The sequence below is a fragment of the Macrosteles quadrilineatus genome, unplaced genomic scaffold, assembly GCF_028750875.1.
Source record: "Macrosteles quadrilineatus isolate MER2022 unplaced genomic scaffold, UCM_ALF_1.0 Scaffold_7__1_contigs__length_78375512, whole genome shotgun sequence".
Lineage (NCBI taxonomy): Eukaryota > Metazoa > Arthropoda > Insecta > Hemiptera > Cicadellidae > Macrosteles > Macrosteles quadrilineatus.
In genome coordinates, this window is record NW_026542600.1 from 51,081,604 (window position 1) to 51,100,521 (window position 18,918).

Genomic DNA, 18,918 nt, shown 5'->3' on the forward strand with positions numbered 1-18,918 from the left:
AGAAGTTTGTCAGGAAGCTATCGTTGTTAAAAGCTTTACGTTGGCTCTTTTTAGGGGTTATTTCGATAAGCTACTTGAAGTTAACAGTTTTTAAAAGTCGCCCCACAGATTTGCTTGAATCGAAGCTAAGAATTGTCCAAGAAACTAAAGTGATTCCTGAATAAATGCTGGAAGGATTATTCGATAGAATTTTCAAGTGACTAAAAAGGAATGTCAAGTAGGATAAGGACGTCACTTAAAGTTACCTTTTTGTTTTGTGTTGCCTTGAATTCTTGATGTTTTCGTTTCCTGATGCGCATTTCGCCACAGGTTGTGGCATCATCAGAGGCCTCTATGCTACGCTTCCATCCTAATATATACAAAGTTTATGTACACGAGAGTCACTGTACCGTTTTTCACATCCAAGACACTGAAGTAAGTAAGCCTCCCGCGCTCGCAACACGCGCCCGCCGCGCTGCGAGTGTAAACAGTGCGATGTGACAACCGGTACAGTGACTCTCGTGTACATCAACTTTGTCCGTTAGCACAATAACTCGAGCAAAAATGATCCGATTTTGATGAAATTTGTTATAAACGTGTAACCCTACATTAATTCGAACAAGTTTGCGAACCAGCATGATCGGACTATGGGAACGGGTGTGGGGGGATTATGGTGTAAAAATTGGGTTTCTCCATTTTTGACCCCAAAAACGTAAAATTTAGCAAATTCTTTCCAAGCCATTTTGTAGAGCTTAAGAAACAAATAATTTAGTAATTGAATCGTTACTATGTGCCTAATCGTTACCGAGAAAATTCCAAAATAATGTTTCAAATTGTACAACATTTAAAATTCTCATGTTATTCTTATGGAAAATAAGTAAACTGGTGTAGTTTGCTTGTTAGGAACACAATGTTAACCAAATTTGGAAAATGCATTTATTTCATACTAAACTATTAACATTTTACAAACAAAAAAATTTTACCCTCCCTGTTGCAGCAAACCTAAGTACTTGTAAAACTGATGCTATTTAAATACAGTAGGGGAAAAATGTGATATTTTTAAGGAGACAATTTAATATAAATCCAATCAGGCAAATGGTAATTCGCTTAGTCTGCAGATTTGCTGCGGAGAAGGTATTTTTATACATTGCGATTATTAGTGGCTGTGTTTTGTGTACATATCTGCTTAAATGAAACTAGAGGCCATATTTTAAACCTCACAACTTGACTTTTGTTTTAAAAATCAACTATAAGTGTGGTATTTTTTTCTATTACAGATGGTAATTGAGAGTGACAATTATTTAAGTGTCTTCAACTATGGAACGGGTAAAGTTACACCTGGGGCCCATTTTATAATAAAGTACAAACTAATATTATTAGTAAATCAGATGATCGCCCAATGCAAATCTAATGGAAACTACAAGTTACAAGTTGTAACTTGTAACTTGTAGTTTATTATGAAATGAGCCCCTGGTGACACCTACTGCAACAGTTGCCAAATAATACCAGCTTTCTGTAGTATGTTTTTGTAACTGGTTAAAACTTACTGTGAAATTTACTTAATGAGCTGCGGTAAAGAGGACTTTTAATACCGGTACTTAATTTCGTTTTTTTTACTGTAATTTTACTTAATGAGTCAGGTAAAGAGGACTCACTTAATTTTAGAGAAAAACTAACACAATATCAAATATAATAGCAATGTTCAATATAAAATAATAACTATTTAAACAAGATACGTCACATGTAACACTAGGGATTGAACGAACAAATTCATCTGGGATCAAACGGGATTTTCATGATAAAAAACTGGATTTTCTAGTATTTGTTTTGGCCTTGTCCGTGTGGTAGGGATGAGCATCGATAGTCGATGTTTTCGAAACATCGATGGTTCCTATCGATGTTCGATGTTTTTTACATCGATGGTAGGTTACCGATGTTTTTGTTCACATCGATTTTTTCGTCAAACATCGATGTTTTTGGCCAAGTATTGAGATGTAGATTTTTCCGTTACTAGAGATTTCAAAAAGCAGACGAAAATCTAAAAACATCGATATTTTCGCAATGATGTTATCGGTACATCGATGGTTGATGTCGATGTTACCATCCTTGGCTTAAAATACCTACATAGTATGGTCGCCATTTCATAAGAAAGTATAAAAGTATAAAGATGGTTGACTATTGATACCGTGTGGCCGTGTGGGGAAATGGGGTTACACTGAACTGAACTACTGAACGAACAGTTCGTCTATTCGCCGCTAGGAGTCATTCATCGAAAGCAGTTCGCTAAGTCACCGAGAGGGGCGCTGCAGTCTACAGTTTGTTATTATCACACTGTAGTTTTACTTTTATGTTTAAATAATTTTAATTCTATAAAGTATAAAACAAAAAACGTGATTTGAGAAGAAATACAAACTAAATATTCAAAATATGGCAAATATCTTTCAATTTAAAGTGGTTTTAGTTAACTATACAGCCTCTGAATACGTTGACACTCGCACTGATTCTTTGGAAGCTCCAAGACTATACCACGTAAACTGCAAGTGTTGTTTAATCCTTATTCGCATTCAAAAAGTTCAATTTTTAAAAGGCCGTGATTCGTGTCCCTTACCTGGGACCGAAGAATGGCCTATAAGCTGTGCTAATAGTTCACCACTTGTGACTAGACTTAGGGCCGCTTTCCCCGCGGCCCTTAGACTACTAATCGGTTAGTAAATCCACTCTTTGCCTACTGTCACTGTCATGTAATGCGTGAATTCGAATTCTACTAAATGAATGAACTGCAGGCAAAGAGGACTTGCTAAATTCTAAGTGTAATTTGTTTCTCTTGAAGTGTCATTAATAACAATAAGTAAGTGTGCTTTTTGTCAAATCACACCACCCTAAGCTGTAAGGCCCGTTTTAATTAATAATCAAAATCGAATATTATTATTATTATTAATATTTTCTAAAAAGTGAAAGCATTTACAAGTAAGCGTATATCTTTATATAATACAGGTCCAGATACTATATTTTCATAGGAGCACAATATTTTCCCGGGACCAATTTACTTTTTGAAAATCCCAAACATGTAAACTTCATTACTAAATAACGGAAATTTTATGAGAAAAAGGTCAAAAACACTTTTATTTTATTTAGCTCATCGAAATTTCTATCAATCGACCTTAAGATTAGACATAGAATTGATAGTTAAAAATAAAGATTTTATCTGTACCATCCAGGTAGCAGGTACAACACTGATATCTTGTTCTCAATTCATTGAATTCTACGTATTTTTAGCTTAAACAATTTCTAACAAATTCCTCATTTTTGTTCCAGTGTTTGCCTACGTATGTTCTAAGCCTACAACAAAGCCTACAATCCTACACAGGGTAAGTTGAAGTTCAATTGTTTGTTCAGAGGTAGCTTTTGCCAACTCATCAGGGCACGTATTTTAAAGGGGGCGGGGGTAAACATGAAAGTTGAATGAATGAGGTTATACAGGGTGTTTTTTTAAAAACTTGCATCTTTATTTATGTAAAAACCGCAATAGATAGAAATATGCAGTTTGCGGGAATCATCTATTGACGTAGGGGGACCAATTGTTTTGAATTCAACGTTACATTCACATTCCCCCCCTTTCCCCCCCTGCCCCCAACTTAATTTTTTTAAATAGCAAGGTACCCCTTGTGACATATCAAATAAAAGAGCATGAAAAAAGAAAATGTTTGATGAAAAAAAATTGAAAATCGGTTCATAAATTTGTGAGATATTCCCCCCCTTACCCCCCCCGGAACTTAATTTTTTTTAATAGCAAAGTACCCCTTGTGACATATCAAATGAAAAAGCATAAAAAAAGAAAAATTTTGGTGAAATTTATTTTTCATTTGATATGTCACAAGGGCGGGTATCTTGCTATTAAAAAACAAGTTATGGGTAGGGGAAAAGGGGGGTGATTATCTCACAAATTCATGAGCCGATTTTAAATTTTTTTCACCAAAAATTTTCTTTTTTCATGCTCTTTCATTTGATATGTCACAAGGGGTACTTTGCTATTAAAAAAAAATAAGTTCCGGGGGGGTGAGGGGGGGAATATCTCACAAATTTATGAACCGATTTTCAATTTTTTTTCATCAAACATTTTCTTTTTTTATGCTCTTTTATTTGATATGTCACAAGGGGTACCTTGCTGTTTAAAAAAATTAAGTTGGGGGCAGGGGGGGAAAGGGGGGGAATGTGAATGTAACGTTGAATTCAAAACAATTGGTCCCCCTACGTCAATAGATGATTCCCGCAAACTGCATATTTCTATCTATTGCGGTTTTTACATAAATAAAGATGCAAGTTTTTAAAAAAACACCCTGTATATCTCTGTTACTGTCTACAGCTGGCTCTTTAGTCAGTAACATTTAATTAAAAGCCCCCTGATCAAGGACAGCTGCGTTTCAAACCCTTAACAATTGAGGCTTTTATCAGAATTGAACCTCTAACCTTGTAACTTCCAGGTGAGCACATAAACAGCTCAGATATACAACCATTATAATCATATAACTTTAACAAATTTAATAAGTCTTTGTGCAAAAAATCCTCTCCTCTCCACACACTCTTCAACTGCTTGCAAAATTTATTTGATTGAATATGCTTGTTGAAATGACTGTAAACTAATTAAATACCCCCGCCGCAGCAAACCTGCAGACTAAGCGAATTTCCATTTGCCTGATTGGATTTACACTAAAATGTCTCCTTAAAAATATCACATTTATTCCCTATTTAAATAGAATCAGTTTAAAACATACTTAGGTTTGCTGCAACAGGGAGGGTAAAAGTGTTTTTTATGTAAAATGTTAATAGTTAGTAAGAAATAAAAACATTTTCCAAATTTGGGCAAAAAATGTTAATAAACAAGCAAACTACGACAGTTTACTTATTCCCCATAAGAATAACATGGGAATTTTAAATTTAAAATTTTTTGAAATTTTCTCCGTAACTATTAGGTGCATTATAACGCTTCAATATACTAAATTATTTATTTTTTTAAGCTCTACAAAATAGTTTGGAAAGAAATTGCAAAATTTTATGTTTTTTGAGTCAAAAGTGGGAAAAACCCATTTTTACCCCATAAAACCCCCCGTAAACCCCCGTTCCCATGGTCCGATCATGCTGGTTCGCAAACTCGTTTGAATAAACGTAGGTTTACACGTTCGTACCAAATTTCATCAAAATCGGATCATTTTTGCTTGAGTTATCGCGCTAACGGACACATATATAAATATATATATGAATTTGAACGGATGGTGTTTTTGGCCTCCAGGGACCTCAAAACGAAAAAAAAAATCGGTCCCGGGTCCAGGTCTTACCATGAGTACTACGGTAATAGCTTATTCCCTATATGGGAAATTCGCTAAAAGAAAACACTATAAGTTGACTCCCGTCAAACAATTGATCTTGAAATTAGGGAGGCAATATATTTTACGGTCCAAAGTCTAATTACATTGTGGACAGATTTTGGGTTCCCTCAGAGAAAAGATTAATTATCTACATCACTATGTAAAAGTTTCCCACAATTTTTTTTATTTTTAACCACCAGATTTTATTTTTAAGTTGATTTGATTGTCATTCAAAAGGGCCATCTCAGGCTGAGATAAATTAAACTGTAATGGGTAAAATAAATTGTATATGAATAGAAATCATTGGACTAACTGATAAAAAAAAACCCAAAGGAATATTTCCTTCCATATCAAATCGATATATATGAATAAGTTCCATTATTGATTAAGAAATGTAGAGTAGAACCTGATAATAGAAAACTACCCTCCAGGTTAATTAGTATTTGTGTAAGAAAATGAGTTCCAAGGTAACACTTAAAACAATGATGAGATGCCTCTGAAGATTAATGGTTTTAATTTATTAGAACTAAGTTTTGGTATTTAAAATTTAGAAATTCAAAGTTGAAAACCTTGGCCGAAAATGTTTATTTATTCTCAGTCATAAAATCTTGTTAAACTTCTGTGAACAGAGGGCCAAGATCATAGCCTGGTTAGGTTACCCAGGTCAAAGACAGATGTCAAGGATTTCAACAGGAATGGATATGTTAGGTTAGTCTTCAGAGGACCTAGACGAGTACAAGGAAAGGTCAAGGAAAGTACCCTAACTATGACGTATGTCTTTGTTAAGTCTTGTATCTTGTTTTAGCAAATTTACCATAGCTATCTTAGGTGGCACGGTAATACCTGGACACGGGACGGATATACTTTTTCATTTTTATGTCCCTGGAGGCCAAAAACACCATTTGTTCACATTGTTATATACGTCCGTGAACGCAATAACTTGAGTAATTTTTGTCGGATTTTGATTAAATTTGGCTTGAAAATTTAAGGCAGGATAAACTTGAATGAGTTCGCGAACCAGCATGATCGGACCATGGAAACAGGGCTTTGTGGGGGGTTTTATGGGAAAAAATTGGTTTTTACAATTTTCCTCCCCTTAAAACACAAGATTTCCCAATTCCTCTTCAACCCATTTTAAAGAGCTTAAAAACAAATAATTTAGTATCCGTAAAAAAAATTTTAAATTTAAAATTCCTATGTTATTCTTATGGAGAATAAGTAAACTGTTGTAGTTTGGCTATTTCCGGATATATGTTTATTAAACCTGGCCAGTTTCTTTATTTTATATTGAGCTATTAATATTTTACAATAAACACACTTTATTTACCCCCCCCCCCTCTAGCAGCCTAGGTACTCGTTAAACATAATGATATTTAAATATATTTAAGTTAGAGTAAAATGGAAATTCGCTTAACCTGCAGGTTTGCTGCGATGGGGGTATTTTGGTTTAGTCTTGGGTTGTTAAATATGACATGTTTACATCATCTAAAAGAGTATTGCGGTATTTCGGACATTTTCCATCATGATTAAGTTTTCACGTGTTGGGATCTGGAATCGTATTCTGTCCTCAGATAGGAAAGTATCAATACATTACATAGAATTGTACACATGGGCTAATCTGTGTACTTAATACAATAAGGGTTTCACTGTAGCATCCCTTTTCCAGCAATCCCACTTAGATTTTTGCGATTGTGGTGTCACTTTGCGATCTACCGCACCTGCAGTTGGTAATTAAAGACGTTATATTTTTTAAGGGCTTTGCTCCCTATAGTTTTATTTGTTTCCAGAGTTTACATTCGACTACCCAATGATGTTGATTAACTTTCTTTATAATGGTGTAAATGTTAGTTGTAATTTAACAGCTGATACTTCAGTTGAATGTTTAACCACAGTCAGATTTTAAACAAGAGACAAAACAGATTATGAAAACGGATTTTGAATAGGCTACGTTTTTGATAATTGTATTCTGATTGAGGTAAGTAAATCACTCGTTATGGTATACACCTAAAATTAACAAATTATTTTTTTAATTAGTAGTTTTATTCACCTAATAATTTTTAACGATCATAATGTTCATGACATTATTGAACATAACACATGTTCGTTTTGCCTCGGAAAAGTTTGAAATCGTACTCAAAAGCACAATTTGCGTGTTTTTATGTACTGTTCTGTAAGTGGTGGTTATTGTGTTTTTCCAGCTTCTACTGGGTTTGTGTAATAGTTCTTGTAATGTTTTGACATTTTCTTACCTGAGGTTGGGTTCAGATTCCAGATCCCACAAACACAGTGACAAAACTATCATTTTAGAAACTTATTCCAAAGAGTGGATTATCAGGGTACGACAATTGTACATGTATTTTATTTCTTAAATATATAGTTCGGCCGCTTAGAAAACGACCTGCGCGCTAATGCTAAACCAATGCTGGAGGAGGTCGTTTTCTAAGCGGCCGACCTATAGTAAAAATACATTGTACAAATAACTTCTCCTTATAAAACTGCATGGTGCAGACTAAGCAAATTTCCAGCTGTCTGATTCAATTGGCACTGAAATATTTCCTTGAAAATATCTGATTTTATTCCCCATTTAAATAACATTAGGTTTAATTAGATTGCTGCTATGGGTAAGGTTTTTAATGAATTTTTTATACTGTAGCTCTTATGAAATAATTAATAAATTTTCCAAATTCGATCAAAATATATGCATAAACAAGCGAACAACTAGTTATATGTACGTCTCCACATAAAAAAAAAGTTGAGACATAATATATAAGGAGTCATGAGTGTATTTTTGTAAAAAAAAAACACACAAACAGACAAACATATGCTAAACGGTCCGAGATAGGACCCTTGTTTATGCACCCTTTTTGCTTATTTTAACCCAAAGAATCACTACGTAAATTGTGTTCCCACCTTTTTTGAACACCCTGTATATTTTTATATCTTAGCTTGTTCTATATTATTTTTTTTTTATTTCAGCAGTTAAATTGGTGCATAATTGTAGTAAACCTTGAAATGCACTTGGTTTGAAGTAATTTTTGTAGCAAAATCAAAACTATGGCCAGATTTAATTTTAATTGTGTTACAAATTACACATATTTAATGGTTTCACAACAAATTGAAATGAATGTTATTAGGTGCTGTCGTTAATACATTTATTTTTAGATTCTACCAAAAATCCCTTATGCTTCACTAACAAAGTTGATAGTCTCTGTTGAGTCTTCATTTATTCATGAGCTTTCTCTGTTTTATAATTCACTCTTCATGTTACTGGTGCTAATAAATTCTGCAATGAGAAAATATGAGCTAGTCATGGGACTTTGCCAATGCTGAGTGAATTACTTGTGAGCCTACTACAAGAACAGAATATTTTATCTAAATGTCAAGATTGTTGTACAAAACTTGATTACATGACATACATTTTGGTAGAACTGACTCTACACTGAGAATGAATTATAAAGTTTAGATATTTTGATGACATAATTAGCAAACATTGAAACAAGCTTTCCACCGCTTTAATTTTTGTGTGTTATCATTGTCTCCCGCAATCGCAAAAAATACATTAAAAGGTTTCGGCCATGTAGACATTGTCGTCGTCTTCCGCAATCTCAGCAATGGAGCATAGGACCTGTCCGTGGGACGAGTTCCATTACCAAAGTTGAAATTAAATATAAAAATACAACTAAAATTAAACAAGATATTATGTATAACTAAACTAAGGGACAGCTACAGCCCAAGAACAGTTCTTACTAAGCAATAAGTAAGTAGTCGAGTGAATGTAGTTGCACCGTTATGTCTGTACGTTAAATATAGTATGGTGAATTTGTGAAGAAATGCACAGTTAAGTATTGTACTGTACCAGTGGTGGTCCCAGGGGGGGGGATAGCTAACATAAATACTATTAGGTTGAGCATATTTTAGAGCTCAAATATTTATAAAAATATGTTTTTAGGCTTTAAATTTCACATTCCTTTCCCCGGACCCCCTTTTTACTGAGAGAAATTATCCCCGAGACCCCCCCCCCCCCCCGAAATGAAATTCTGGGACCGCCACTGTGTACACTGAACTGATAAGAGTCTCAGGCTGATCGAGCCCAATCTCCGTAAGCCAACCACTGTTTGTTAACCTGGAAGAGATACCTGTAGAGCCAGTTTTGGAGTTAGGAAGGGATACGCCATTGTCGTCTTGTGTGCGGCAAATTCATTAACGCTTTTCAGCCGTGTAGACATTATCGTCGTCTTCCGCAATCGCATCAAAATTCTGATTATCTCCTGCAGCCGTGTAGACATCATTGTCATCTCCTGCTGTCACGGAAATGTCATTGTCCTCTTGCGCGATTGCGGCAATTTTTTCGAACACGCAATCTTCACTGACATGTCCGGTATCGGTATCAGAATTGGCCTTTGACGTTTGATTCTCGATACCGATTTCAATGTCCGCAAGTATCGGTGGTGTCGAGAATCAATATCGAGAATCGTCTCATCCCTAGGTTTTCATGTTAGGTGACCTTTCTGATTTTATGAAAATGCTGCGGTTGATTTAGATAATGAATACTTGCTGTATTGTAAAACACGCCAAACTCTTAGAACATTCTGTCTCTATTTGCAATTCTGTTCCAGGCCAAGAGATGGGAGGAGTTTGCCAACTTAACATTCACATTCGACTGTACAGAGCGAGCAGTTGGATTCTACGCAGACCAAGAACACCACTGTCAGATATTCCACATGTGTGATGAAGATGGCCGCCGCATTCCTTACATATGTGCCAACGACACGTCCTTCAACCAACAATACCGAATCTGTGATTGGGACTACAATGTAAATTGTGCAGAAGCACAAAACTGGTAAGATCTTGGCTTTTATGAGCTGATGGTTCAGTAGGCAAATGAAAACCATATGGCAATGATAAAAATATATAGTTGCATAGATATGCATAAATATGTCGAGTATGCATAGATTGTGTCAATTAGAATTTAGGAGGGATGAGGGATGGCTCCCAACATCACTGAGAGTCACACCACAAGACACTAAGGTATTAAATCCTATACTCTAATACGAGCAAAGTCTGTTTGTCTGTGTCTGTAATATATATCTCGAAATCGAAATCCAGGGGAAGGATTTTGACTAAATTTTTAGGGATTTACAGCCTTAAAAACTGGATTGACGGCAGCCACTACTTCAGGAAAATTTGTATTTCGCTACACAGCTCATTTGAATATTTAAAAATTTAACATTGGCCTTATGGGTTACCAAGTTACTATGTTGGTTGGACAAAATAACAAGTAAAAAGTAAACAAAAGCCTTGTAACATATGCTTCTAGCAAATTATAAAATACAGTACAAAGTGATAAACATCAGGTGTAACGATTGAGCAAAGATTACTCTGAAAGTCTGAAGATTACTCGATATAGGGGAATATAGAGCAAGTCAGTGTTGATGAGTGATGAGTGTTTCGTGTTGGTGCCACTAGAGTGCACTGGTGTCAACTCAATGTTTCACTCTTATTTATGGGTAGATTTTACAATTTTTATGTATTCTTTTTTAATAGTTTACAGTAGACTCCCTCTTATCCGGACACCTTTTAACCGGACATTGGTTTAACCGGACTACACTCGGCGGAAATGACATCTCTTTAACTGGGCAATTTTTATCAACACATTGGTTTAACCGGACTAGATCGGCAGGAAGTGGGCAGTAATGAAACGACTGTTCTCGTGGGAAAGATTTGAGACCAGTGATCACTTGTCTAAATACTACAATGCTCTCCTAAATTTAAGTCGAATATCACAGTAAAAAGTCTGTTTTAACGGACGTCGGTTTAACCGGAAAACATGTTATCCGGACTGGCCTTGGTCCCGAGGTGTTCGGATAAGAGGGAGTCTACTGTAGATAATTTGGATAGCTCTATTCATAATAAATTGAAATTCCACTGGAACTTAAATAGTAAAAGCCAAAATTAATTGTAAAAAACGTGAGTTTCCTTTATATTGCTTTTACCACTGAAATAAACTAAAGCGAGCCATGGCTTGGTCCCTCGGTACTTAATACAACAGAAAGTAATTAATTGTTGAAATGACTGTGCAAGATAACAAGAGCGGAGGCGGGGAAGGGTTCTTGTGAGCATTTGCTACATCCTGCTGTCACTTTCATTGACACGATCTATACCACCATCACTAAATGGATCAGTATGGTTTATTTTCAAATTTTACTGTCTGCCTCTGGATATACTTAGCAAGTTTCTTATAGGCTGAGGTTTAGTTGAGAAGAATGATGTAAGTTGTCTAAATACATATTTGAAGAAATCTTTGTAAAGGTTAGAGAGATGTTTTACTTTTTTACCCTAGCTTTAGTCCAAGAGAAAAAAAATACTTAACACTATACTGTATACAGTCTTAATGTTAAAGCCCTTGAAGTGAAAAAAAAACAGAAACAAGAAATATTTTATATAACCTAATGAGTAAAAATAGCATATCAATTTTGCAAATCTTAACATGTCATTTGAAAGGTTATAGTGTCATGGTTATTATACAAACCAGTCCTGGATATTAGCATTGGACATTGCCTTGAAAGTTCAAGAGTCAAGAGGTCTCTTCTCAACCAGTGACAACTTGGGAAAATTATTACAACAGGATACAAATTAGTACTAAGCTTAAACCAATCAGCAATGCTTATTGAGCACCCTTAATCACAACCACATCTACCTCTGCTTAATTATATGCTATAGTGCATGATGTCCTACTTTTAGTCCATTGAAAGGTTATTAAGAAAACGAAAACACTACAATTTACAAAACTGTTATATACAACCAGTATTTTCTAAATCACAATAGTTTTACAGAACATTAATCTTTTATCCCTTTTCATACTCATAAAATTGTCATGACTCTAATAGGTCTAGTTTTTATTTGTTATTTTATTGCACAAGAGAAAAGCAGATCCTATAGTATCTACCATTATCCGGTAAATTAATCTATCACTGATAAGTATGATAGCCCTTTCATAAATAGGATTAATAAATACCAGTATACCATCCTAATGCAGCAAAACTCCAATTATTATACGAATCAATTGGAACCGGACTCCATTCGGATAATCAAAAATTCGGATAATTGGATTTTCATCGAAATTCAGAGTCAAAGCGTCTGTAATGATTTTGCAATCGGAAAATTTACACTTCCGCCATTGCGGAGAACGATTATGATTTTCCCTGACAGCGGGAGACGATGATGGTTGATGGAGTCAACACGACCGTGGGATGTTAAATGAGGGTGGGACCGTGGCAAAATGTTAATATATCCCACGCGTTGACACAAGAATGGCTTCTGCCTTCTTTAATAATGATTCTTATTTATGTGGTTTAAAATTTTTAAATTATTTCTGTAAGCAATTCGAATAATTGGCGATTCGGATAGTTGGAGTTCTGCTGTAATAAGTTTCAAAAATAACAATTAAATCTAAAGAAAGCTAAAAATGTATTCAAAAACTTAAACTAAAGAAATTAATCCAACCATCAAAGAAAGAAACAAATGTAATCTTTCTTTATAGGTGAGTTTGTTTTGAAAGATCAATAATTTTTTGCAGAGAAGTATAACTATGTGAGAAAATATTTATTACATTCTGGGAACATGCATAGTTTCAAACTACACTGTTGGAGAATATAAACTATTCTGGGAGAACTCCTTATTCTACACCAGTGCTTATGTCCCGATGTATACTACAGAGACTTATTTAACAGTGGCTTCTTATTGGTCGAATCTCTTTGTATGTGAACCGCATGGGTTGCTCAAAAGTTTACTGACTAATATCTCTTTTTTTATCTAACTGACAAATGTTCTTGGAACGTCCCAATTGTGTTTGCAATGGCTTGTCTTGTAACCTTAGTTACAAAAATTACTCTTATAAGTTTATTTTACTTTTCTTAAGTTTTAAGGTTGTTTGTTTGCTTGCAGGTACTACCTGAACGAACTAACATATGTAACGGATCCACCAAAGCCCAGATCCTAGTGGCAGATCACGGGGACTTAGATTCTAAATAACATAAATCAATAAGCTGTGTCAAATAAACACTTTAGTGAGTTGTGTTCATTTTGAACACGTGTATATTAGTGAAGTCTCTTTCCTGTGTTCAAGACTAAGTTACCATAGAAAATATTGTAAGATTAAGTAAGTTTTGGCAAGTTAAAATATGGTTGTAATCGTCTAACTTACTCATGCACACTTACTGTGCACAAGACTTAGTTACCATAGATTTTACACTATATTCAGAGGTTGAAGTAAAAGTTATATTTTGGATTTTTGTGACACGTTCAAGTCTGTAATACAAGAGTACAATTAGTTGTTTTTGGGTTTAGTTTGTCAAGATGGATAAGGTATGCCAGAAGGCAATATATTTGTTTTAATATTTTTTTTTTTTGTAAGAATAGTTTAGTTGGATGTAGCAAAACAGATAGGAAAATCACTAATAAGGGGGAGATGTTCCCTGACTATTGTAAAGGGTTAAAATAACATTGTTTTGGAACTGTGTAGTAAATTACAATGATGCTTTAAAGTTTACATCTGAGAGATTCAAATAGTTGTATTAATTATTGCTGTTATTGCATTGGTAATGTTCAAATGTAATGACTTATAACTTGATAATAGGATATAACATACCTTATATTCAATTAGTTAATTATTAATTATATTAAACTGTGAAAGGTGAAAATTCCCTGGTCCTAAAATAGAGTAAATTTAAGTTATTGAGGTAATGTATTTTCAATGGAATTGTAAACAGGTAAAAAATCTCAAGAAAAACATTAATTTGTGTCAGACTTTTAGCAGTAACAAATTGGTCCACAGTTCAAAATTAAATTTTCCAAGTTGTCTTCGGAATATTGTTTTGTGTTGATGAATTGTAACATGACAAACCACAAGTCGTAAATAATAATAATCAGTTAAAAAGTAATTACATTACAATTCTTACTGATGCCAAAAGGTACTAAATTTAAATTAATGTATGTTTTACATAAGGAAACCATTGTGAATGTTAAGAATTTATTCTTGAAATAGTTGTAAATAAAATACTTTAATGTAAAGAATTACTCATAATAGTTAATTTTAAGAGTTTAATATGATTTATTAAATAAAAATCAATTAGTGAAAATTATAACACTGTACAAGCAATTATTTCCTAAACCCAATTCTGTTGAACTTAAAAGGCAGGTTAGCAATAACAAAAACATAATATATATCTGTAAAACCAATCACTTGGTTTGGTTTATTTATTCCAATATTGAATAAACAAGCTTTAAATTTCATGATTATGCAACCATGCATGATTATGTGTTTGGTCAATTCAAAAAGGCACAATTTTAGTACAGGTTTTTGGTGGATTTTTAAAATTTAATAGTAAAACCAATAAATTTTTGAATAAAAGTGGAATAAGAGTACAGTACCAATATTAGCAAAGGCTAAGAACAATGTTACTATTTGGCCAAAAGATACATGGCACTATTGAAAATTACAACCTACACAAAAGTGTTCAGATTGGGAAGTTAAGATTAAGTGTGCATGACCAACTGTTGGGTAGTAATGAATGAAATTATTTTATCTTCAGTTTCCTTCACTCAGTTATAACTGTTGTATATCCAACAATCTGTAATCAAGTTTTGTAAAAAAAAGTTAAAGCGTAAAAATAAACAAATAGGGAATTGAAACCAACACCAAGTTCATATAGCAATAAAAAATGTATTCTTTTCCAATATTCATAACAATTTAAACACTGATTAACAATATAATACAAAATGATTTATTTATAAACGATACTATACATTTTCTAAAAATAAAATCTGTATATACATAATATTTTAAAGCTAAATTTGGTTTATAACAAGATGTACGCAGCTGTACTTTTATCAAGGCAATAACTAGTAGTAGTATATGTTTCATACGATGATAATGGTACATTAGCTACTTTTGGGTTGATGAGTCTTGGTTAGATTTATCTTCTCCTGGAGGAAGATTAGTTTGACTCTGAGTCAAGTCCCTCTGGAAAAACACCTGAGCGCTGCTCAGGCTGTAGAAGAGCAGCTGGAACTCCTGTTGGCAAAATGAGGTTGAACCTACACATTTATTCATCACAACAAAATACAATTGGTTGATAATGAGTGTGTTAAAAAGATACGAGTTTAGCTAACTTAGCTAACAAAATTAGGAGTCTAGAGATTAATAGATACAGAAATACCTCTGTATCTATTGCGAGCAGCAAACTTACAGACTAAGCGAATTTCTATTAGCCTGATTGGATTTTTAGTAAAATATTTTCTTAAACATATTACATTTATTCCTTTAAATAACGTTAGGTTCAATGAGTACCTAGGGTTGTTGCTGCAGGGAAGATAATATAGTATGTTTTTCAGTGAAACGTAGATAGCTTAGTATGACATAAATTTGCCGAATTTGATCAAAATATATTCATAAACAAGCTATCTACAGTCTACTTATTCTCCACAAGATTAATATGAGAATTTTTAATTTACATTTATCGGAACTTTTTCATGGCCTTTTAGTGTTCAACAAAACTTCAATATATTATCTTATTCGTTCCTAAAGCTCTAAAAAATTGTTTCAAAAATTGTGAAATTTTATGTTTTTACTGTCAAAAATTGAAGAAACCAATTTTTGCCCTATAAACCTATGTCCCCATGGCTCTTTCCATTAATAGGCCTACTTGACTTAAGGAGAGACAGCAATTTTAAACTCCATAAAGGATTCCATTTTCTGGTGTTTCAATTGCTAGTTGATTTAGTTTTAAATTTTCATTATTGTAGACAGTTTTGGGAATTAATATTAAATGTCTATTTTAAATATGTCAACACAAACACTGTTAAAACTTTAAAAGTTAGATTAAGTAGGTCACAGCTTAAAACATCCATCAAGTCACGGACGTCCAAAGGAAGAGCATTAATCTCAGATTTTGTTACCGCCTGATTATTCGACAAATCAAGACCGATAAAAACCATATCCTAAAAACAATTTAATCTGTCAAACCTTTGATCAAGAATCATTGGTTTTTAGATGATAGTACAGGTAAAAAATCCTAAAATTTAACAATTTAGATTTCAATATAGGTTTCAACGTTAAATGTTGATGGGTTACCAAAATACTAAGTTTAAAAAGAGGGGAGCAGTGTAGAACAGGTTTGATAAAAGGTGATATTGTTTTTACCTGGTGGTATATCTCCAATCTCTTGGCAGTCAGATTGAGAGTCTGCTGCAGTTTCTCTTCCTCCTTAGTCAACAACTGCTTCTGCTTGGCCACACTTGCTAGCTCCGTGCTGTACTTGTCCTTGATGGACTTGAACCAGTGGAGCGACTCAAACTCAGCATTCAAGTTGAGCACACTTAACACGTATGCAATGCCTGTAGACAAAATACTATGTACTCTGAAATAGTTAGGGGGGGGGGGGGTTATCAATAGAATCCAACTACTGTACTCACTACCATCAAAAACTGCTTTCAGACTTTTTTTTCATATTTCATGGTATTGTTATGGCGGATTTAATTTAATCTACTTCAAAATAATATGCCACTTAATTAGAAAATTAGGAAAAGTAACTGACTAGATAATGAAGTTTATAATGTTTAAGTGTCACTAGGCCAAATATGACTTGGAACATGTGGAAAAAATATCATTCTACATGATTTTTTTGTATTTACTAGTGAAATAATGACTAGAACTAAGCATAAATAAACAATATAAATACAAACAATTGTTTATCTACGTCACTGATTGCTACAAATATTTTCCTAAACACTGAACATTTTGTTCTGTCTTAGGACAATAGGCTCTAGCCTGTGGTCGTTTTTCCTCAAGGGGTTGTGGCATTATCCCTTAGATAGAATCTATTGGTAATTTTGTGGGATTTTAACCCAAACCCTCAGGGACTCAAGTCCCACACTCTACAACTAGACGAGCTCACTCAAACTGTACTAGATCAAACACTTATTATATGAATTCCTTGAAAACAGATAAACCCCAAAATCAAACAGTATTTAAAAGAAAGCAGAGTCATGACAAAGATACTGCCGATTATCTAGTTCTTTAATTAAGTTTTGTTTAAATATATCCATAGTAAAACGAAATTTGAATTTACATCCATGCCTGGTAAAATATTGACTCAATTAATATTTAGGTTTGGTGCTACACTACAAAGAACACAAAAATTGTTGTTAACTGCATTTTGAAAACCCAAATAGAATTTAAATAATTACATTGATTTTATAAAAGAATACATCCAAACAAGCATTCTGCATAAATTTATTTATTGCTTTTAACTATGGCATGGGAGCCAGCATGCTGCATTTAAAACTTGTTAAACATAACTATAGAATAAAAATTTAAAATTGAGTATAGTGAATTTCTTGCATTTTAAAATGACTTGGATGGGACGAAATGCATTTAGAATGACTTGGATTGGATATAATATTTTTTTTTAATGCCAACACTTAGATTTTTGGGGTCAAACCTGTTCCTTGAAAAAAAATTCTATCTATTAGTTGGTTTGAGCTGGTTTGTAAATCCGTACAAGAAGAGGTTGGTTTAAAAATTCAATTCAATACTCCTTAAGAATCGTAGAGCTTTACAAGAGTAAATATGCCTTGAAAAATTGGTTTGCTACTGAGACACTTTATATCATATTCATATTTCATAACGTATGGCTTTTAAAATACATAATGAGGTAATGGTTTTAAAATAGGATAATTTGACTTGGGACTAAATTATCATTATTACCCAAACATCTTGATTTGAATGAAGGAAAGAATTTACCGCAAAGCCCCATCAGAAAACATTTTGGAAATGATAGTAAAAGTGTACTTAACTCAAAGAACACATTGTACAACCCTTTCTTCAATCAGTTTAAAAAGATCCTTAAAAATGCTCTCAGAATGGCATTGAAGAGAACAAAGCTTAAGTGAGGACAAATATACGTATTTGTGTCTGACCTAATGTTGGTAATCATGTTTAATATCCAAAGAGCAGTTACCCATTGCAAATCCGTCATCTGTAAAGGAAGCACCAACTTTACTCTTCTTGCTGATCTTTTCCTTAGCTGTTATCATGTGCTCACAAAAGTTGATCGTCAATGGAGGCACAATCATGTGGAAGTTCCATAAGTGACTGTTCTTCTTGTCTCTCAGTACAGGAGCAAATACATCAACCAACAGCTGTAACGTAACAATACGTATTTCATTGTTACATAAGATACTAATTAAAATAAAAGTACTGATTGATCTTGAACTAATTTTAAACATAAGGTTTTTGGATAAAAAGATAGGGCATTTGTCAGGAACTATTAAGGAAATTGACAGGAAAGCAGGCTTACTTTTAAATAAGTCTATAGAGACACATAAAACATCACAAAAGTAAAAGTAGAAATTTTCATGGTCACTGACCACTTTTTCAACCACTCATCTGTTTTGTGGTTGACCACGAAAATTTCTACTTTTACTTTTGTGATGTTTTATGTGTCTCTATGGGCTTATTTAAAGGTAAGCCTGCTTTCCTGTCAATTTCCTTAATAATTTCAACATAGGATAGGTT

At 33.6% G+C, this 18,918-nt stretch overlaps 2 protein-coding genes across 2 annotated transcripts in view; one reads left to right on the plus strand and one right to left on the minus strand.

Moving 5' to 3' along the window:
- Positions 1-14,431, plus strand: part of LOC128998423 (uncharacterized) — a 40,602-nt gene extending 26,171 nt beyond the window's left edge. The window contains exons 3-5 of the mRNA XM_054424548.1: positions 3,295-3,347; positions 9,959-10,182; positions 13,287-14,431. Of these exons, the coding sequence (XP_054280523.1) occupies positions 3,295-3,347; positions 9,959-10,182; positions 13,287-13,341 (332 nt within the window). The 3' untranslated portion in view covers positions 13,342-14,431. The remainder of the gene's footprint in view (positions 1-3,294; positions 3,348-9,958; positions 10,183-13,286) is intronic.
- A 647-nt stretch (positions 14,432-15,078) lies between these two features.
- The window catches only part of LOC128998660 (WASH complex subunit 4-like), a 45,795-nt gene continuing 41,955 nt past the window's right edge, over positions 15,079-18,918 (minus strand). Inside the window, exons 17-19 of the mRNA XM_054424887.1 lie at positions 18,362-18,542; positions 16,543-16,736; positions 15,079-15,414 (exon numbers count right to left, since the gene is read on the minus strand). Of these exons, the coding sequence (XP_054280862.1) occupies positions 15,286-15,414; positions 16,543-16,736; positions 18,362-18,542 (504 nt within the window). The 3' untranslated portion in view covers positions 15,079-15,285. The remainder of the gene's footprint in view (positions 15,415-16,542; positions 16,737-18,361; positions 18,543-18,918) is intronic.